This window comes from Phoenix dactylifera, chromosome 7 (genome assembly GCF_051530095.1).
Source record: "Phoenix dactylifera cultivar Ajwa chromosome 7, Ajwa_hap1_PhDact_Kaust_v1.1, whole genome shotgun sequence".
In the NCBI taxonomy this organism is placed as follows: domain Eukaryota; kingdom Viridiplantae; phylum Streptophyta; class Magnoliopsida; order Arecales; family Arecaceae; genus Phoenix; species Phoenix dactylifera.
The window spans coordinates 31,509,048-31,530,694 of record NC_143196.1 but is presented as its reverse complement, the minus strand read 5'-3'; the positions used below and the strand labels follow the sequence as shown (position 1 = coordinate 31,530,694).

Below are 21,647 nucleotides of genomic sequence, written 5' to 3'. Positions count from 1 at the left end.
AGAAGTTCTTGTTACTCAATCGGGTGGTTCTTTTCCATCTCTGGTTCCACTTCTCCCCCTCTTCTTTCTCTATCTCTCTCGACCGGAGATTGAGAGAAAAGGGCAATCTCTTTTGAGATCGGAGAAAATTTTCATCCTTTTTATTGAATTTTCTTATTTGATTCGTTCTTATTGATCTTCTTTTTCTTGTTCCGTGGAGAAATTTGTGTTTTGCCGAGGCTAGGGTTTCGATATTCCGGTAATTAGAGATTGGATCTGGGAGAGTTTCGGTGGGAACTAGGGTTTTGGCTTGTTGGTGACGGTGAGGGTAGGGGAAGCCAGGGTTTCGCGGAAAAGTTTGATTTTTGAGGGTTCTGTTGGTTGCGAGACAGTGAAGGGGCTTTAATTTGGTGGTGGGGTGGTGAGGAAGTGGAGAATTCGTGCTGCCAATGCGATTTGTCGCTATTTGGGTGGACTCTTCGGTGATTTTTGAGAGGCCGAAAGGGTTGGGGCTCGATGTCGTGGGCTGGACCGGAAGATATCTTTCTCTCTACCTCTCTTGCGAGTTATCTTGACAGTAAGCTTGACCGACTCTTTCCCTTCTTCTTTCTACTCGCCAGTCTGCTGAAAATTGTAGTGTTCATTTGTTTTGAGATTTCTTTTTCCTTGTTTCTTAAGTAATATTTTTTTCTAACTGATTGGGTAAATAGTTGAAAATGATGCAATGGATTGTTGTTTATCTTTAAGTTGTTCGTCGACTTCCTACAAGATAAGAAAGGTCTCTTGTCTTGTTATTTAATTGCTTAAATTTTGGGTGAAAGCTCATTAATGCTGTTGGACTGAGCTAATTAAGTAGGTCTTCGTGGTGGGGTTTTCTATATAGTGTTGCTTTCAATTATACAATCTTTTTCTTTTTTCTTTTCTTTTTTTGGTTTGTATGCATGTTGTGAAGATTTGATTTATGATTAGAAGGTTCGTGCTGTGCTCTTGCCTTCTGTAGTTTTCATTAATATTTATATATCTTAAAGACTTGGACTTGAGTTTTATCTTTGATTTTGGATTTGACAAAGTAATTCATACATTGTTTCTTAAATTTAGTTGTTGGTGTTAATAAATGACCTGTCATGTATGTTTAACTCTTGCACAACTAACTGTCTCCGTATTTCAGTACTTAGTACTAGTGTACGGTACATATCTAGTATGTGTGTTGTTTAACACTAACCATTGCAGTATATGTTTAACTCTTGCATTACTTACTGACAGAAAATGTTGTAGACTTGTAGTTCGTTGCATGTTACTCTCATGGATGTTGTTGATGAATCATGATATCATGCTCAAGTTTATAATAGGGAGAGCAGATAAACTTTATTCATGAGGTTAAAGTTTTGTTTTTGAAAAGGAAACCATGCCCTCATATGTTAATTTTTACAGGTTTCATGTTCACTAGCTTCTATCTGTTTGAAGAAAAGGGTTTGGAGTGAAATTTTGATGATCTAGGTCTATGAGGTCAGCAGCATGTATGTCTAAATCTTTTGTCAATGCTTCACTCCATATCTGATCAACTTTTGCTAAGGAGCCCTGATAACTTTACTTCTGGCTTTAGGAATGACTTTTCTTGTATATTTTTGATGTGTTAAGGGTCCTTGTACAAATTGACGACTAGGCCACTTACAGGTGGCATTTATGTAGTTTTTTTGGTCAACCAGGGCCAGATTTCTGGAGAAATCAGCAAGCATGCTTGTATGAAAAAGAAGTCATAATTGGAACAGAAGTGATCTCAGAGGAAAACCTAATGGGTAGCTGTTGTAGTAATAATTTGGAGGATCTTTTTTGACCAATACTAGTGCTTACATATCATGTTTTAGCTTAAGTTGGATCGAGAGACTTGTAGAATCACAAGAATTATGTTTGAGTGGGTTGGTTGTCTTTATATGGTATGATGCATGGATATCATATTTTGAAGGTTAATATAAATACTTGTTTCATTCTAGTTTTTATGGCCCATGATTGAATCCCTGCCAAACAGGAAAGAGGTGACTAAAAATGCAGACTTTCTTTATAAAGTGGTTTTATGTTCTTGAACCATTGATATGAGAGGATTTGGAAATAAATGGTGGGCAAGCCTCCATGGCTTCGTGAGATTTGTGAACAGTATGGATTTGAATCATTTCTTGCATGTCTAATCGTAAGATGGAATAGTTATTAAAGGTGGTTTGTTGTTAGGTTAGATCAAAGTATATGGCATTTATTCCTTTAAGGTCACTGCATTTTCTTTTGAAACCCAAGATTTTGGTGGGAATTTTAGATGTTGAATCATTTAATGCCCCTCCTTGTGTGTAGATGTTGCTAAAGTTGCTGGGGCACTTTCTTACATACTTCACTTCTAGATAGTGCTGAAAAAACTTGTGGGTAGAAAGATTCAAAGAGATCAAAATTGAACATTGTGAGCAGCAAGAAAATAACCTAAGAATTGCCTTTACCTACAAAAATTCGAACAATCAAGGGTTATGCGAATACATCTGGTTTTAATTTGCCAACGATGTGAAAGTATTATTTGGAGTATTAAATGTTTTAACTATTCTAGTTCGAGTTACATTGGGAGCTTGTAGGAATGCAAATGGTGGGCTGAAAGTGGGTTGGGCTGGGTTAGCCTGACTTGACCCGACAAAAACTTTGACTGGCCAAGCATGTTTTAGACCCATCAGGACATGACTGAAGCCCATGTTTTTCAAATTCAGCTTAGTTGTGCATGGCATAATCAAACCCTAGCAAACTTGAACCTAGACCTACCAACCGAGCTGGTTCAATTTGCACTCCATCTTTGCATAATACACTAAATATATGTTGTAGTCAGACTTAAGTCCTACAGATCAGACACTCAAGTAATCTCACAGAAAAGATAGTGACCCCAAGAAATCTCATGGAAAGGAGAACAAGAGAGGGATTTGTTTACAAGTATTTGAGACAGAGAGAGATGTCTTCTGACATTTAAGTATTTGGGATTGTAGGTATTGGAAGAGATGAGAAATGAAAGGTGATGTAATGAGATGGGAGAAGAAGGCAGATGTTGGGGGGCTTTGGAAGCAAAGATGAGAAATATGAGATTAGTGATGCGGGTAAGTGGGAAATATGTATTGGTGAAGTAGGTATATTAGATGTGAACGATGGGAGAAGAGGCCACACTTTTCAGGATGATTGATAGCTATCCATTGATTAAGTAGGTGGGGAAATGTTGGAATTTTATCCCGCTAAGAAGCCAATATCTCTACAATCTAGTAATCTATCTAAAATTCAAAACAATAACAAATAACAAGTACTGATTCATCGCTTTCGTTGGGTAGGTGTTGATGCAACCTGGCCTGAAATAGTTTTGGCTTCATAATCCTGATGCAACAGAACCCCTTTGTTTGATGAGCTGGTGCAACCCATTTGCATCTTTAGGAGAATCTCTGCATCAAATACTGATGTTACTCTATTCTGCTTGACATGGATTAGGTTATGCATCCAAATGCCTCCTAACAGAGATTTCTCTGTATGTGCCTGTCATGAAGACATCGAAATGGCCCCTTAAATAACTTTGCTTCTCAGTTCTAATTATTTCTTTCCCCCATTTGTTCCTTTACTTCTTCTCTTTGGCATAGCAATTTTTTTTTTTTGGGGTCAAATATATGTGTCTAAACTCAGACAGATAGAAGCATTTTTGGCAAAGGATTATGAGTTAAATCTGTGCATGATTTGGTCAACAAAATCCATGAGAGCCTGATTATGTTGAGAAAAGTTTTCAATAAAGTTAGATGTTTCTTAGGGTCACTATGTGTTAAGAAGAACTGTTCTCCTCTCTATGTCAGATAAAACTGCAAAATGAGTCTTTTTTCTTTTGAAAAAAATCAAAACTTGAGTTAGTGAGAAATTTCTTGTCTGTCCAGAAAAGCACGCTCTCGCCATGTCCTGTTAACCACCATAGTAGGTTTTTTTTTAATGAGGGAAAATAGCACAAATATCAGGATAGATTTGGATTTTTTTTTTGTTTGTTACATGGTAAGTGTTCCTCCTCAGTACACTGTTTATTAATTGCTGGTGGCCATATATATTTGCATAGTTGTATATGGTCATTTATTTGTAGACATTTTTAAGCAAGCTTTTGCATATACCATGTGATTATCTTTCAGATGACAAAAAAATTTGTATGATGTCCACCAGCTTAAATGATGGCTGGGTAGTAGAGCCCTTTTTTGTGTGGTCAGTGCAAACATTTCTCCACTTGTTATGTAATACATGGTCTATGAACCATCATACATACATAGATACATGCATGCATGCATGCATACTTGCAGCTCGTCTGTTTTCTCATGTAATTTGCTTCATTTGACAGAAAAGCTTCTCGTATTACTTCGTGATGGAAGAAAGCTTTTGGGAATTCTTCGCTCTTTTGACCAATTTGGTATGCATCTATCATGGCCTTGTTTTATAAATGGTATTATATTTGTTTTCTAATGCTCAGTTGCTTATTTCTGGAACTGTCATCTTTTCACAGCAAATGCTGTTCTTGAAGGTGCCTGTGAGAGAGTAATTGTGGGAGATCTATATTGTGATATTCCTTTAGGTCTTTATGTCATTCGTGGGGAGAATGTTGTGTTAATTGGAGAACTGGTATTGATTTCTCCTGGTTAATTGACTATTTATGTGTTTTTTCAGAAATACTTGTATTTTCTCAAATTTGGTTTCTTATCCTGCAGGACTTGGAGAGGGAGGAGCTTCCTCCTCATATGATTGGTGTTTCAGCTTCAGAGATAAAAAGGGTATTTATGCGCACTTGTGTTTTTGCTTGATGTTCACCTTCGTACTTTTGTTTGCTGTCACTTGTGCGCATGAACTGGATGACTTTGAGGTTGAACCAGTGTCTATGCTACTATCACCAGGACACTTGGCATGTGGCAAGTGTCTAGATTTCCTGAAGTTTCCAACACTAAAACCTCCAGAAAACCAGAGTGGAGTTGCATATATACGATACAAACATTTGAAATTATATAAACATATCAGGGATACATGTTCAGAACTAGACTAAGTTGACCATTCAGCTGAACTTTACATTAAATAGAAAGTGTGCTTATGTTATATCGTATCACATTATTGAAAAGATAGAAAAATACAAGAAGCTTTGCTAGAGTCTATGGATATTCTGGGCCAAACATTTGAAATTATATAAACTTATCAGGGATACATGTTCCCTACTAGACTCCGTTGACTATTCAGCCAAACTTTGTATTAAACAGAAAGTGTGCTTATATGGTATCATATCATTTTATTGAAAAGATTAGGAAAAAAGAAAAAAAAAAAGCTTCGCTAGAGTCTATGGATGTCCTGGCCCAGTATTACCTAGCACTTGAGATAGTTGATTGTGAAGTGCTTCTCTTCCAGCTGATTTGAGGATGCCATTTTTTGTAGTGCGAAATTGTATCTTGCTCTGTCATGTCCTTTCAACTGTTCAAAAGTGCCAGCGTCCAGAGTTCTTGGGAATTGAAGTGTATTTTTTATGTATTCCCTTGGTATTTAGTGAACCTAATAATAGTTGCGGTTGTTTGGTGGCACTATTTTTATGATCATGACAATGTGCTAATATACTGTGCACCTAGTTATCTGTTCTTTTTCTTTTATGTATTTTCTGGGTTGCAGTTGGTGCCTAAATTTTAAAGTATAATAAGTAACTGGTTTGTCCAAAACTTGGTTGCATAATCTTCATCTTTATAAACTTTTGGCCTGTTTTCCATTGACCTATCTAGAGAAATGCAATTATCTATAAAGTCCACTTGCTTCCATCTGTTACCCTTTTCTTTTAATTTTTCATGTATAAGTTCCCTGGATCTGACAAAACCAGTTAAATTCAGATGGTCAGCTACTATTTTTCTTTTGTATCTCATATTGCAAATGGATACGGTATGCATCTACTTGTAGTTAACCCGCCCCAAAAATCATGTTGCTCATCTTTTTTGAAATATTATGTCCTTTCTGCAGTAATGATGTTGTTACATTTCAACTGCAGGCTCAGAAAGCAGAAAGAGATGCCACAGATCTGAAGGGCTCTATGAGAAAGAGAATGGAGTTCCTGGATCTTGATTGATAGCCAAGTTATTTCATCATGCCTACACTCTACCATTTTGGTGAGTTTGTGTCACCCGCAAATTTTTGTCGCGGTTTGGTTCGGGGATGCCTCATAGGAGCTGCTTTTCGCCTCTTTTCTTGAATTTGCTGCAATATTTTGCCAAAATGGCTGTAGTATTGTTCCTGGTATTATAACTTTAATTAAAGCTGTGGAGTGGTGCGGAGTGAATCGATGCTTTTATGATGGTGTTTGCGAAGTGATGTTTCTTTTGATTGAATGGAGACTGCCACGTTTCGACTTAGTGGTAGATACAGATAAATTTACCTTGGAGGCTCTCACCCAGCCTATAATACGATTCTTATTTCTAACTTTCATGCCCCCTTGTTTTCTAAGAATTATTATATACAGTTCTTTGTCTATGTCCAATTTAAAACACTGTATTTTTATCGACTGCAGATCCACTGCTGTTATTCCTAGTCTCTAACTAGGTTTGATTTGCTTCGCATGCAAGAGCCATATTGATTATGTTTGATGATAAACAATGGCTTGTCAAAAACTTTTGAGTGCCCTTACAGAACCTTCGTGGAGTTGTTTTGAATCTTTTCTTTGTTGATTGTTCGGAGGGCATTATAATCTGGGAGTTTTGCAGCCATGCGAAGTAGCTGCCAGGTTGTGGCCAAGCGATATCAGTCTCGAACCTTTGCCATGGGCTTCGTAAGTCGAAGCATATGTGACTGAGGTTGACACCAATGATAGATTGCCTAATGCACGAAGGCCAATTTTCTTAATGTGTCCTCTCTCTATAATTCTGTGTGACTCGATGAATCCCATCCAGGTGGAGTCGGGATTTGAATACGTTGGCTTTCACCCCACAATAACTAAACCAACTTAGATGTTGCAATGCACCATAAATCACTTGTATTCAAATATTATAAATTATCAAGTATAGGAAGTTTTGTACTGCAGCATTATATTTGCTTTGATTTTGAAGTGAATGCAATTCAGCCAAGGGTGAGTTGTGTGTTGAGAAGCTGCTTCCTAACCAAGCAAGCTAGGAAATCTTAGTAAGCATTGATCTTTTCGGATTTTGGAACTGCCAATGCATGCATGCCTTTGTGTTTTCATGTGTGTAAACTTAATTATTCTTCCTTTTCCTCGACGAATCATGAAAAAAGATTATCGTAAATGTTGTTTCCATGATAACGATTTTCTCCTCCGAGAGGAGAGACAGTCTTCGTACTGCCACATGTTGGCTATCCGCAATGTACGCACACCAAAAAAAAAAAAAAAAAAAACTCATTTAAAATAAGGGCCCGACTTGGCGTTTTCGAGAAAAAATAAATAAACAAATCCTTGGATCCACCCCCATCTCACCGGCTGCCGGGAGGAAGATCGCCTTCGTTACTGATACGAGCAGGGCCCATTTGGCGGCCAAGATGCCTTGCCGTCGGCTAGATCTGGAGGAGTTAGTACCGGATTTGGAGGCGGCGGCTGAGGTGACGGTCTTATGATTGTTGAACAAGGAGGTGGATGTGATGGGGGCTACGCTTGTCCTGTTATCCTATTTGATTTAATTGAATCAGTTGCTGTAGATGGGATTTGGTTACTTGTTTAATAATTGTAAGGTTTAAGCCGAAATTCTAGCCCATTCAATAAATAAGTCGGTTTTGAATAGGTAGATTTTTATTGGATCCTAGCCGATTGCTATTTTTAGACTGTGGATGCTAATAGGCTTCATCTACTTTGGCGCAAGGATCATCAAAGAGAAATTTAAAAACAGAGGCGAGAGAGATGGGAGCAGATGGAGGGCCCGGAGGTGCATCAAGGCATTGACGGAGACTTGGAGATGGAAAGAACTCATCTTTTAATAATATTTTTCAAGAAATTACTACATGGATAGTAGAGTCTTAGTTATTTGAGTGGTCGCAAGTTGGATGGTTGACATTAGGCAATAGAGTTGATCATGGGTCGGATTTGGATATAAAAAATATAACATTTTAATTAGGCTCAGCACAAAGCTTGATTAAAAATGAAAGTAGTTTAAGCTCGAGGCCTGACTTTAGGCAACTGTGTAGGCTGATGATATGTGAAAGTTGGGTATAAAGGCTAATGAGGTGATTGGGCAGTTTCAAGTATTATATTTTTGGAGATGAAATCTCGGTCCACATCTCTCATCTCACGGAGTATATAGGAAAAATCGTCGACCCAGACGCTCATGGAGATCATGAGGTCCGGAAATGAAAATACTATTGCTGATTTGCCATCTTCAAAGAACAACAACTATGATAAATTTTTTCAGAATCTTTTTTCGTCCATGAGAAAATATCTTGCATGCATGTCCTTTGGAAAGTCGGAGTAATGGTATTTTGTAAATACTCACTGCCTGCTCACATATAGCATTCTCTCCAACATGCTTGTTTGCTATGTCTCTCTACAGGATTTGAACGTACAGACTGCATTGGATTTTGGTGACCGCTTGAACTTAGCTAATAGCACTTTCTTAATGCAAGAGATGCGGCTGTATTTTTTTTTAAAGAGAAGGTTTTTGTTTATGTCTTGCATAAGTATGTGTTATTGCTAGAAATGGGACCCGAGGGTGATCGCGGACCAAAGGAAGGAGCTTTCGCGGTGGGCGGTTGTAGAAGGTTGTCTCCGGGAGATGGTGACGGCTGATGGCTATTTCCGGAAAACCTGCAAAAAAATCTGGGCCGGAGGTTCCGGCAAAGGCCCTCCAATGCTTAAATCAGAGAGGAATTTGGAGATAGTTTTTTAGTGGAGAATCCCAAGCGTGGAGGAGGAAGAGTCCCCTTTCTTCTTGGAGTTTTTCCTCTTTATAGGAGGTGATGTGGCGGTTACACGCCATCAGGTGTTATGGCGGAGATTTTGGACTGAAAATACGTTACCTCAATTGGCCTAGGAATTTGAATTAGCTGGCCCTTGATGGAGAATGGAAGGATTTGAATTTGGCAGCTGTTGTGGCGTAGATTGCGGGGGTCGATCCCGGATATGGAGAACGTGGTAGCCATTTCGATTCGGAGATCAGCTTGTTTTCGTTGGAGTCGACTATGGGTTTTGACTGGATCCTTTCTAGCCTCGAGGTCGTGTGGGCTTTGCTCAATCAGGGCGCGCTTACCGGGCTCGCATTCGTCGGACTCATGGTTGCCGAGGCTTTTTTAATAAGAAGGTTTTTATTTATGTCTTGCATATGTATGATATGCAAGAAGTGAAAAATTTTTATGCTATCTTAATCGATCTTCATAATTTTTTTTTTGTTACTATCCATCTATAGAAGAAGTAAGGATGGCGAGATCTGAAATGTGACACCATATCCTCTAGGTTGCAACTTGCATGCTAGCCATGCCGATTTCGCTTGTAATTTTTTTTTTGGTAAATACGGCAATTTACATAGCTTAACTTGAGTACATCCTGCCAAATCACGAGAAAGTAAAGAGTACAAAGGAGAGAGAATGTCTCATGTATCCGGTTCAATATTAGAGACTTGTTACGTAGTGTTACCGGAGTATCTGGTTCCAAAAGAGCATGATATCAATATATTCCCTTGGTAAACAAGTACCAATAAGTAACAAAGAAATTCGTGATCAAGAAAACTCGACCATTTCACCAACTTCCATTATTTAGACAGTAGAGTCATTTTCAGGTATATTTCCAGTTGCCGCATAGACAAGCCATCTAGCTTGCAGCGACGGTCGCAAACATTGGGCAGCTTGGTGGGGAAGTGGGAGAAGCATGATACGAGCGCTCCCCCCTTGGCTCAAAGCTCTGCAAAGGCCAAACCGCCCTTGTTTTGTTCACACAAACTCCCCCGTATTGGCGAAAATGGGTCAACAATACGCTGAGCTGAAAAGTTGAGTTGAGTTGAGATAAAATTTCCCATCCAATTAGGTCTTGATCAATCTCATTAAGCTGCAAGCATGTCATCTCCAACCACTCCTAAAATGCCATAACAAATATATAAAGTTAATGGCCTATATGCCATGTATTGCTGGATTAAGGCTACGAATCATTTACCATTTCTCTATCTGACATGGGTTCGGCTTGTTTGGATAATTTAGCAGAATTTTTGGGCTGAATTTGCTGTTAAATCCGTGGATTGGGTCATCCATTTAAGCATGACTCGTGTCATCCGAATAACTCCCACAACTCAAATTATTTAAGCAGCCTTTAACACATGCAGGCTAGACAAACCAACAAATCTGATTTCTATAGGATATCCAATCCAATTTTATCAAAATATCGAAACAGGTTCTCAATCTTATTATAATACCATACTAAAACTTTTTGGTAGGTCAACATGCATGCAATGTATTTCTCGTTTTGCATGGCATTAGAAGATTAGTGCAATCCATGGAGGGTGGTGTGGTTCACAGGTAATGGAGCCGTTACGTGGCACCACTTTGATACCAAACCAGTTTGGTAACTAGCCGAGTCACCTTCTTCTTATTATTATTATTATTGTTGCTGGTGGTCCAAACCGAGAACGATTGACACAGCGGTGTGGACGGGGTTCCGTCTGAGTTGTCTTGGTTGGTGTTGGTTACGCTCCACCTTCCACCGGAAAACCTGCGAGCAAGCCTCGCACCACCACTGGGGTAGTGGGGGCCCTCCGACGATCAAGTCAGAGGAGATTGGAGGAGGAGGAGAAATGATAATAGCAAGCAAGAGAGTGCTCTGGAAGATATTGCTTACCCCCCCTTCTCCCCCCAGCCGCATATATACCTGGCTGGGGGGTCTCTCAGGGGGGTTTGTCATCGTGGGGCGCGATGGAGTGGCCACTGACATGGCCGTTACAGGGCGTCGTGGAGCAGCGCTGGGTACGGCCATGACAGGGCGTAGTGGAGTTCCGCTTTGTACGGCTGATACAGGAGATCGTGGAACAGCATCGGATACAGCCGTTGCAGGGAGTAGTGGAGCAGGAGGCCTCGGCGTGCCTCTGGGAAGCAGCCTGTCGTTATCAAAAGATCTCCGACTCGGGGTCGGAGTGCTGGATCAGGGGGCAGCCGACTCGGGGTCGGGCTGCGGTGCTGAGGATATCCGACTTGGGGTCGGATTGCTAGATTAAGGGGCAGCCGACTCGGGGTCGGGCTGCGAAGCCGAAGATGTCCGACTCGAGGTCGGGCTGTGGAGCCGAAGATGTCCGACTCGGGGTCGGATTGCTGGATCAAAGGGCAACCGACTCGAGGTCGGGCTGTGGAGCCGAAGATGTCCGACTCGGGGTCGGATTGCTGGATCAAAGGACAGCCGTAGTCTTCATGGGCGCGCGTGCCGGTCACGTGGAGCATGGCGGCTTAGTTCCCTCGTAACAATTATTATTGTTGTTGTTGTTGTAATGTAAATTAGTGCAATCATGGATAGCCATCTAACTTGGTTGAATTGGGGCAAGTTGGAAGTACGCAAGACTAGGCTTTCTAAAAGATACTTAAGTGTTTTAGCAAAAAAAAAGATACTTAAGTAGGCACTCTACCCCAAAGAGAAGCTTCATCCTAGGAACAGCGTGCCTAATGTGTCAAGTTGTTTTATTTTAATCAAGTTGGCCTTAAGCCGAACATCTGTACCAGCAACCGAGCGTTGAGTTTGCTTCAAGCTAGTTAGATTTAAACCTGCAAAAGGGTTGCGTACAGGCGGGTTTAGGTTTGGGTTTGGGCTTGGGTTCGGGTTTGGGTGCAACTTGCCTGAGGTACAGCAACCCAACCGTTTCAGAGAGACGAGAACAGGACTCAGGGAGTGCTTGGGACCCGAGGAGGGAGGGGAAGGGGCACGTGGTTCCAGCCGTCGTCACGCATCCCGACCCCTCCCTCCCCCACTAAAGCGGCGCGTTGCGACGCACGCAGTTTCGTACTCTTTTACGTCTTAAAACAATGGCAAAACGTTGGTCAAAATCCTCTCAATCTCTCTCTTGCCGAGCTGTAGACTAGATCCGGCTCTCCCAGAGAGAGCGAGAGGTCGTGGCTCGCTTTGTGCTCTAATGGCGAGGACGGGTCCGTTCCTCTCGCTCGCGTTACCTCCTCCTCTTCTTCTTCTTCTTGTTCTGGTATTCTCTGTCTGGTGCGTTGCTGAGGCGTCGGTCCACGACTACGGAGGGGAGAGTTTCACAAGCCAGGGCAATGCCTTCATCCTTCACGGTGGCAGCGAAGGCCTCTACGCCTCCCTCCCCTCCGCCAACTCTTCCGCCTCCTACGGCGCCTCCTTCATCCGGTAATCCCTTCTCGCTCTATCTCATCCTCAGATGTTGCGTTATTTTCGCTCTTCTGTGCTTGGATCTGAAAGCAGAGCTGTATTAGTGTAGATACTTAAATGGGTTGTTCTTTATTTTAGTGCTGAACTTTCATTGTAATATGATCGTCAAATGTGGGAAGGGGGGAGAATTTGGACAAAGATGGGAGCTTTGTTAGCATTTCGCTATTTAACAGGCAAATGGAATGGAATGATTCATGAGAGCCGAAATTTGGTGACCTGGTTGCTGGCATTTATTTGGGATCTTCGGGGTGTTTTTGGTCTGGGCTGGGTCATTTAGCTCTTACCTTTCCCGGACACCAATTATGGAAAGAGGTTGATCACCCATTGCAGGCGAAAACAGTGAAATTTTTCTGTCAGCTTGAGGCTGTCAGTCGCCTATTTCTGTAGGATGGAAAGGTATAGTTGGGTGCATGGTTGGGCATCCACTCGATCTCTAACTGCAACATGGTAGCATTTAGCATGCACAATTATAGGAGATGGCGTGCAAATGCGAATGAATCCAGTAGGGCAGTTGTATAGTGTGTAGTCCCTGTAAGATGTCCATACTGCAAATCACCTTTTAATTTAATTATGGGTGAGGGTGAGGAATCTGATTCCATCTAATTACTTGTATCACCACCTAGGATACAAGTCTACTAGATACAGTCAGACACTTCGGATATGTTATCCTAGTATGGCATAATAGTGCATTTAGACACCAACAAAACTAAGAAGATGTCAAGAATTCAAAGGATTTAAAGTACATTTTCTTCATTAGATAAACATGCAAATAATCAGTTTTTATTTAAATATAGACATACAAATGGTCAAGAAGAATAGTGAATTTGTACAGATTTGGTTATAGAGCTGTGACTATGAGCAATGATTCTTATAGAAGCTAATTCTGTCATTCTCTTGTTTTTGATTTCCACTTTTCTTCATGAAATCAGATTCGAAAAGATCACTTTCAGAATACCAAAGAAAGCTGCTGCAACAGGGAAACATGAAAGCCCTTGGACAGTCAAAGCCATTATTTTTGAGGTAAAAGATCGAGGGGCAATTGGTGGCTCAGCCTATGGTGGTCAAAGAGCCATTTGCTGCACACCTGATCTAGCAAAAATAGGCGCTTGCACGGAAGGCACAGTCATCTATCGCCTCTCCTCCCACAGCCCTGATTGGCCGCAAGTATTTACTGCTTCCTTTAAGGCTGGCGATCTTGAGGCAACACTACCATCCCAAACCATACAGATCACAAAAACTGGGATGTATAACCTCTATTTCATTTACTGTGATCCAGCGCTTAATGGACTGGTCATAGAGGGGAAGACCATATGGAAGAACCCTACTGGTTATCTACCAGGAAGGATGGCTCCTCTCATGAAATTCTATGGATTCATGTCTCTTGCTGTTGTGGTTCTTGGCGTGTACTGGTTCTCACAATATGCAAAGTTTTGGAGAGAGGTTATGCCACTTCAGAACTGCATAACACTAGTCATTGCTTTGGGAATGTTTGAAATGGCATTATGGTATTTTGAATATGCTGAATTTAATGAAACTGGAGTCCGGCCAAAGGGAATTACTTTCTGGGCTGTAACATTCAGTACTGTTAAACGAACAGTCTCGCGTGTGTTGATCCTTGTTGTTTCCATGGGATTTGGTGTTGTGAGGCCTACTCTGGGTGGACTCACTTCTAAGGTTACTCTGCTTGGAGGCACATTTTTTCTTGCATCAGAGGTTCTTGAATTGGTGGAAAATGTTGGTGCTGTAAGCGATCTTAGTGGAAAGGCAAGATTGTTCTTGGTTCTCCCAGTGGCAATTTTGGATGCATTCTTCGTAATTTGGATATTCACTTCTCTCTCCAAAACTCTTAGCAAACTGCGGGTATGGATTTTCTCTTACTACTATACTTGTTGCTTATTCCTATAGGAGTTTTCAACAGAAATTTACCTTTTTGGCTTCTGCTGTATAAAAGATCCCTATATTTGCATAATTGGAACTTAATTCCAAAAGAATGTATAACTGTTGGTCTTTGTGTGATTGGTGACAGATAAAACGGATGACAGCCAAGCTAGATATCTACAGGAAATTTACAAATGCGTTGACTGTTGCTGTTGTCATATCTGTTGGTTGGATTGGTTATGAGGTGATTCTCTATTAATTTGCATCTTAATGGTTGGTGACCTTAGTGTACTAAAGAAACCAATCATGATTATCAAACCATACTGATTTTTTAAATTTTAGTGCATGCTAGGGTGGTGCTGAATTTTCTTAATTAAAATTAATTTTCTGCTCTTTCTCTCTGTCCAACAACATTATCTAGTAATTGCTAATATTTGGTGTCGAAGACACTCCAAAAAAAAAACCAAACCTTGCTCCCTCATGTTGACTGTTTCCTTATCTCTTTAAACGTAGTGTAAATATTACCATTACCTTCATCAAAACAAGGTATTAGAAAATTTTCACTTCCAAAGCTGACTCTGAAAAGGCCAATTTTTTTTGTCATATCTCAGCACGCACGCTTGTTCTGAATTGCATCATTTTTCCACATGCTTGAGAACTATAATATCTTCATGCCTGTTGTTGTAGAAGTTCCCATATCTAAAATCTCTCCTAATAATTAATTTGACATATTTTGTATCTTAAGTAATTAGAGAGAATCTCCATGCAGATATACTTCAAGTCAACTGATGTGTACAATGAGCAGTGGCAGAACGCCTGGATTATTCCTGCCTTGTGGCAGTTCCTCTCCTTCTCTCTTCTCTGTGTCATATGTGCTCTTTGGGCACCCTCTCAGAACTCAATGAGGTAGAACTTCGATCCCTTAGATTTCATTTCTTTGCTTCTTCAGTTTTCCTTCTGCTTGCCATGTCAGTCAACACAATATGTCCAAATACCTAAACCTCATATGTGTTTCTGTTAGAAATGACAGAGCCTTTCCATTAATTCATTATTTGCTTTGTCTTCATGCTTGTATGATAAGCACTGTTGTTATCAGTTGGTTTTTTCTATATGCGCTTGAAAGCTATAGGCTATTTAAATGATCTAATAGGCAGCAAATCCGAATGAAAATAAAAGAATATTCTTGATGTGAATATTATGCGTTATATGTTACGGCAATATTTGCAATCAGATATGCCTACTCGGATGATGGAAGTGAGGAGTTTGACCGAGAGGATGTCCTTTCACTAATGAAGCCAGGACCATTTACTTCCAAAGAAAGCTGGAGCTTTTCTGTGTCACCTGATGCCAAAATGCCTCCGGGAGTTAATACTGCCATTTCGCACAATGGAGATACTGAAGAAGACAAAAGGGAGTAGTAAAGACTCAGGCTGTTCTGACTTGCATTATCTGCAGCCTAAACTGGTTCTAGTTATCCATCAGCAAGTGTCAAAATTGATGGCATGTTTTATTGGATCTTTCGCAGGGAAAATACACAAGTCTGCTGATTTTAGCTATTGAAGGAATTACCACATGATGACATAAGCATCAGTTGTAGCTTTGTTTCAAATCTCTTATTTATTTTATCCTTTTCTTCTCCCTTGGATTGTACTACGATCTCATAAGTGATCATTATGAAGTCATGCGACTCATTTCAGGGAATCAGTTTATACCACAGCAACAGAGAGACTTAATGTGTTCTGCTTCTTATGGTACTTGACATTGCGCTCATAGATGGATATGGTATCACAGCCTTGTCCAGTCAAGTTCATCTAGCTGGTGCTGTTTCTGAAATGTCTTTGATCAAATAGAAAATTCATAATATATGATGCAGAAGGCGTTTATTACTGCCTGAAGTTTAGGCAGTAAACTAATGATGAGCCTGTTGAAGTTTAAACAAGAAGCTAGTAGTGCATCATCTGAGTGAAACAATGGAGCTTACAAGCATCTAGCATTAAGTACTAACTAGGCTGATGATACTCTTTTGGCGGATTGCAAGTCGCTAGTAGGAATTGAACTTGCTTCACATTTCACAATCAAAGATAATCCTCCAACATTCCCCAGCCATGAAAAAGATCTACAAAAGATAGAATGACCAAGTAATAGAGCCAAATTCAAACCAAACTCAATTTTCACATAATCATCCTCTTTGCATTCCACTCACTCAAAACACTGCAAACATAAGAAGCTGGTCCCTGCATGGCTTGCTTAGAAGGAAGCCAAAGACATGACCATCTTATTTCACACAAACAACAGCTCTAGGCTTTGCGGCAGGCATCCCCATCACATACATATCCTTCCTCAGTCTTTCCCTGCTCTTCACCATGGTCCTCCTCACCAGTTTTCTTCTTATCCTCCGCTAACGCACACCTAGGGTGCAAATCAAAGTTGCACTCGGTGCAGCGGTAGGACCATTTGTCTCCCAGCCCATCGCATCCATCGCAGCCATATTTGCCACAGCGAATCAGCACAAGCTCGTGCTCCTCATGGAGATCATGTTTCAACTTCTCAGGCCACCCCTTTGCCATCTCTTCGAGCTGATCCTCCAACTCCTTGATCCTTTCCTCTGTGAATGGATAGGCATCAGCTCCATGGATCATCAAGAGGAGCTTCGCATCCTTGGTGACCGTCCGTCCGGTAGGTCCAATGGCAACGAGGGAAGGGATTCCGCGTATTTTGAAGACGCGGTTCAAAGACTTCTTTCGCTCATCCCCGAAGGGGAGCGCCAACCAAGGCATGCCTGAGAAGAAGTCCTCAAAAGATTTCTGGTCTCGATCGCTGGAGATGAAGACCACCTCAAAGGCGCTGTCCTTGTCCTTGATCTTCCTGTATTCCTCTATTAGTTTAGGTAGGAAGGCACGGCAGGGGCCGCACCACTGTGCTGAGAAGTAGAGGAGAATGTTCTTTCCCATGAGCTCCGACACTGGAATCTGAAAAAGAAGAGAAGCAGGTCGAATATGAATTGGCAGTGCTCATTGTAGAAGAAATCCTCATCAATGCAAAGTTGGCTACTGAAAAACTTTCAAATTCTATTGCCCCATGGCTGCACCAACAAGGATACTCGAGCTACACCATTTGCTCAAATTTAAAAAATAAAGCAGCAGTACCATCCTGCGATGCTTTAGAGTAGGGCTGGCAAGAGAGCAAACTACTTGCGGTCTAGATCGGATTTAGCTCGAGTTCGGCTCACTCAGCTAAAGAAACGAACCAAGCTAGATCTACGTCTAGCTCGCTCATGCCTGGCAAATTAACACAAAATACTAATAGATATAGCATATATAGTTTTAATTATTACTTTCTATATAAGTAATAAATAATACAATTATTTTTATAATTATGTTTTATAATTTAATATAGATTGTGTAGAACTAGGCTTGCTTGTCGAATAAAATCTTTACCTGGACACCATCTTTGCCAATGACATAATCTATCTCCCCAGAAACCAGAAGGGACTCCAGCGACTGTGCTGCCAATTTTGCTTTCGCCTTCTCTGCGAGCAGATCCATTTTGTCCTGAGAAAATGGGAATCCCTCCCATGCTTCCTCCCCGTGCTCTTCCACAAGCTCGGCTATATTGGAATGCAGGGTCTTCCCGTCAGAGCCAAGAACAACCAAAGTTGGTATTGTCCTGAGTTCGAAGTAGCGCACAAGCTTCTTGCAGCTCTCATCCCCGAAAGGGATAGCAAGCCACGGCATGCCCGCAAAGCCTTCTTTGAAGGATGATTCTTCATCATCCAAGGACACCATCACAACTTCAAAGCTCTCTCCCTTTTCCTTCAGAGTTCTATATATTTTCGCAAGCACCAGAGTGAACTCGTCGCATGGTTGGAAACCGCTAACTGAGAAGTACAGGCATACTATCTTTCCTTCGAGCTCCGACACAGGCACCTGTTGGCAAACTGGCATAACTAAGGGAAACAAAATGACAAAACTACTGTGCGCTAATGGTTAATAGCTCAAGCATGAGGGTACTCATTTCATACAAAGAGATGCAATTATGAAGTGATATAAGAGGAATTTATAGCTACTTGATGAGGATCCACTGGAGAACAATTTTGAAGGCATTAAACAACAATAAGGAGATGAAGATAACCTGATTCCCATTATTCAGAATCAAATAGTCACGGGAGGGCGAAACCAGCACAGTCTGAAGAGTTTGCTCCCTTTTAGCAGCCTCCTCGTCCTCCTTCAGCTTGTTGATCTTCTCAAGAGTGAAGGGGTACCCCTCAGAGCCATAGTCCCCTACGGCCTGGACACCCTCTTCATTAAGAACCTCTCCGCTTGCATCAAGGATGACAAGGTGGGGTATGCCCCTCACCTTGAACACCTCATCAAGGCGATCACGGGCCTTGGTGTCAGAGAATGGAATGGCAAGCCATGGCATCTTTGCGAAGTAGCCATTAAATGAATCCTCATCCCTGTCAGCTGACACGAAGACAACCTCGAAGTCCTTCCCCTCCGAGGAGAGCTTACCATAAGTTTCAATCAGCTTTGGGGTGAAGCGCCTACAAGGTGGACACCATGAGGCTGAGAAGTAGAGACCGATAGTTTTCCCTTCAAGATTTGCGATCTTCACCTGAAGAATTCAGCTCCAAATTTCTTAAGTATCAGTAGAATGGTTTCTAATTAAAAGAAATATAGCAATACCAAAAAAAACACTCAATAATTAGTTTTTTTCAGTCGGATTTTTTTGCAAGTGCCTGTGGATATGTAGTTAATGTAATATTCGGCTTTTGATTTGATCAATCATCTGCTAACTGATAGCAACAAGTCACTGGCCATTTAAATTTTGTTAACATATAGATTCATTGTAATGAATGTCTAAGCGCAAAAGTAACAGAGTTCTTTCTCTTCTTTTTTTTGAGATTATTAAAATATTACAAATCGACCTCTTCTTCTAATAACTTATGTTAATCACACAACTTCAAGTATAACCAAGGAGTAAAATGCTTGCAGGAATTACGTGCTTTTCATGGTTGTCGGATTATCACATCATCATGACAAGAAAATTTTGAAAGAAAATAACTGCAGGAACTTCAAACCCCCTCCCCACTTCCCCAGAACATAAAACAAAAAGAAAAGCAGGAAATAGAATTAGATCCTAAATCAATCTGCTGAAAATAAAAACAGTTTTTGGGGGATTTTAAAAATCTAATCCTAAATTAATATGCTCTAAGTACCTGATCGCCATTGTTACGGACGAGGAAATCCCTCTCATCGGCGGCGAGCAGCGACTTGAGATCGTGGCGGCGAGCAGCGCCGTTATCGTCACCTCCAACTCCGGCCATTCTCCTCTCTCTCTCTCTCGCTCTCTCTCTCTCTCTCAATCGCGTCCGAAACGATGAAAGCGAAGCTCGGAGGGGCTCCTTATGTAGACGGAGGGGGTTCGCCGTTTCGTTCCCCGTTTCTTGCTTCTTAATAAAATAGACGCCAACCGGAGCTACAAAACTGCCCCGGTTCACGCTTGTCGATCCTCAAGAGGACACGTGGCAGTTTTTTGATTAGAATCAAGTCGTTGCTGTTCGTTAGTTAATGTTGTCCTGCGAAAGAAGAGAACGAACTAGACGAAGAAAGGATTTTGTCTATTGACTTATGTTGACTTGACTAGTGCGCAAAGCTCAGAGGGGTTCCTTACGTAGACGGAGGGGATCGCCGTTTAGTTCCCCGTTTTCTTGCTTCTTAAGAAAAGAAACGTCAACCGAAGCCATAACACTGCCCCGGTTCGTGCTGTTCGATCTGCAAGAGGACACGTGGAAGTTTTTGATTGGTGTCAGGTCGTTGATGTTCGTTAGTTAATGTAGTCCTGCGAAAGAAGAGCACAAACTAGACGAGGACAGGATTTTGTTTATTGACTTGTGTTGACTTGTGGTCAAAGCACGACCATCACGAGTATGAAACCAAAACTCGTATGACGTGGGAGGCCTTCAAAAGCGTGTGTCCACGTCCGCTGGTCACCGAGCAACCATCAAGATAAGTATTTGTTAATTCTCCAGATGCCGGATGTTATCTCTAGGCGGACAAATCCCATGTTACTTTCACCCGCTCCTCCGCATGCACCCAAATGAGCAGCCTCCCTCAAGTGGCCGAAAGTAGGAGGGACGTTTGGAAGTATCTGCAAGTCCCATCATCATCACGTATGCCACTGATTCCTTTATGTTCAAATTTTATGCGGAAAAAAAAATAATGGCCAAAATTGTGAGTTGGATGCGAATTTTATATTCTCCACTCGGCACCGTCATCGATTCTTTTATGTTGCATGACTTTGGTTCCGATGCCTTTATCATTTCTTGCTATATTGGAATATATTGCATGACTTTGGTTCCGATGCATGCCTTTTATCATTTCATGTTAGGTTGGAAAAAAAAAAAAACCAGACTTTAGAGTTTTAATTTTTTTTAAAAAAAATTAAAATTCTAAATTTTATTTATTTTAAATACTTTAAAATATTTTTTCGTGAAATGTTTTTTTCAAATGAACTGTGACTTTTCTAAAAAGAAAATTGGTTTTTGAAAAAATATGATGTTTTCGAAACATTATGTTTCTTCGAAATTTTTAGTTTGTGTACTTCATTCAAACCCATACATGTTTAGGATAATATTATTTTATAAACAGTGGAATCAAAATTACGTAGATTCAACCAGTGGTATCAAAATTACCATCAAAATTTACTTTGAGATGACCTGGAGGTGGGGGCTCCAAAGAGATAAGAGTCACCAACATAAGGGATTGGAACTTGTTGGCTTTCTTATTTTCCGCTGATATGATGAACAAGATTTGCTTCATCCCTCTCGCGCACGGAAATGACGATACCTCCTGAACAGTCTTGTGAGGATCAAAGGCATCTTTAATCCCGTGGTCCAAGAACTTTCCGCACATCACTAGAATCCATCACAACAACACGCCAGGCCAGTACCTATAACATCCATATGAGGGCCAAAAACGAAAGAGAATTTTCGAGTTTTATTTATTTTCAAAATATGTCATTAAGGGCTTCGGAGGTAGATGGAGAAAGCCACTCAAAGCGAGAGGAACAGCATGAACCCAGAATCTAGCGGATGCCAGATAGATAACAAACCATATCTCATATATCTGGCTCTGATCGAGATGATTATAAGAAGGGAAGAGAAAAAGGAGGCAATCAATGAGAGTTATTAATCAAACTAGCTATGCCTTATGGTTCCCGGTGTCCCAACCAATGTGCATGTTTCTAGTGAAATGTAACCCCAAAAAAAATCAAAAAGGCAGACTGTGAAATGGCTCGCAGATGTAAATTATGTACATAAATTTTGTGCACGAAGTAAAGCTCGGAACAGACAAGGACACAGATCAAACAAGCGAAAGAAAGACAAAGCCAGCTGGTGGAATGATCAGTCACTTTCCTTGTCGAGGGATGCTTC

The 21,647-nt window shown here is 40.9% G+C and overlaps 3 protein-coding genes across 3 annotated transcripts; 2 read left to right on the top strand and 1 right to left on the bottom strand.

Annotated features, from left to right (window-relative positions):
* LOC103702186 (sm-like protein LSM1B) lies at positions 1-6,317 on the top strand. Its single transcript, XM_008784521.6, has 5 exons — positions 1-556; positions 4,352-4,420; positions 4,514-4,629; positions 4,716-4,778; positions 6,020-6,317. Exons 1-5 carry the CDS (start codon positions 496-498, stop codon positions 6,095-6,097), a joined length of 387 nt encoding a protein of 128 aa, XP_008782743.1. The 5' UTR covers positions 1-495; the 3' UTR covers positions 6,098-6,317.
* Positions 6,318-11,932: 5,615 nt separating this feature from the next.
* On the top strand, positions 11,933-15,932 carry LOC103702230 (uncharacterized). The gene is made up of 5 exons (XM_008784564.6): positions 11,933-12,292; positions 13,264-14,194; positions 14,361-14,456; positions 14,982-15,118; positions 15,444-15,932. Exons 1-5 carry the CDS (start codon positions 12,063-12,065, stop codon positions 15,628-15,630), a joined length of 1,581 nt encoding a protein of 526 aa, XP_008782786.4. The 5' UTR covers positions 11,933-12,062; the 3' UTR covers positions 15,631-15,932.
* A 448-nt stretch (positions 15,933-16,380) lies between these two features.
* Positions 16,381-19,660, bottom strand: LOC103702219 (putative nucleoredoxin 1-1). The gene is made up of 4 exons (XM_008784555.5): positions 19,431-19,660; positions 18,344-18,826; positions 17,650-18,138; positions 16,381-17,181 (listed from the first exon to the last, which is right to left on the bottom strand). Exons 1-4 carry the CDS (start codon positions 19,536-19,538, stop codon positions 16,510-16,512), a joined length of 1,752 nt encoding a protein of 583 aa, XP_008782777.4. The 5' UTR covers positions 19,539-19,660; the 3' UTR covers positions 16,381-16,509.
* Between the last annotated feature and the right edge of the window lie 1,987 nt (positions 19,661-21,647).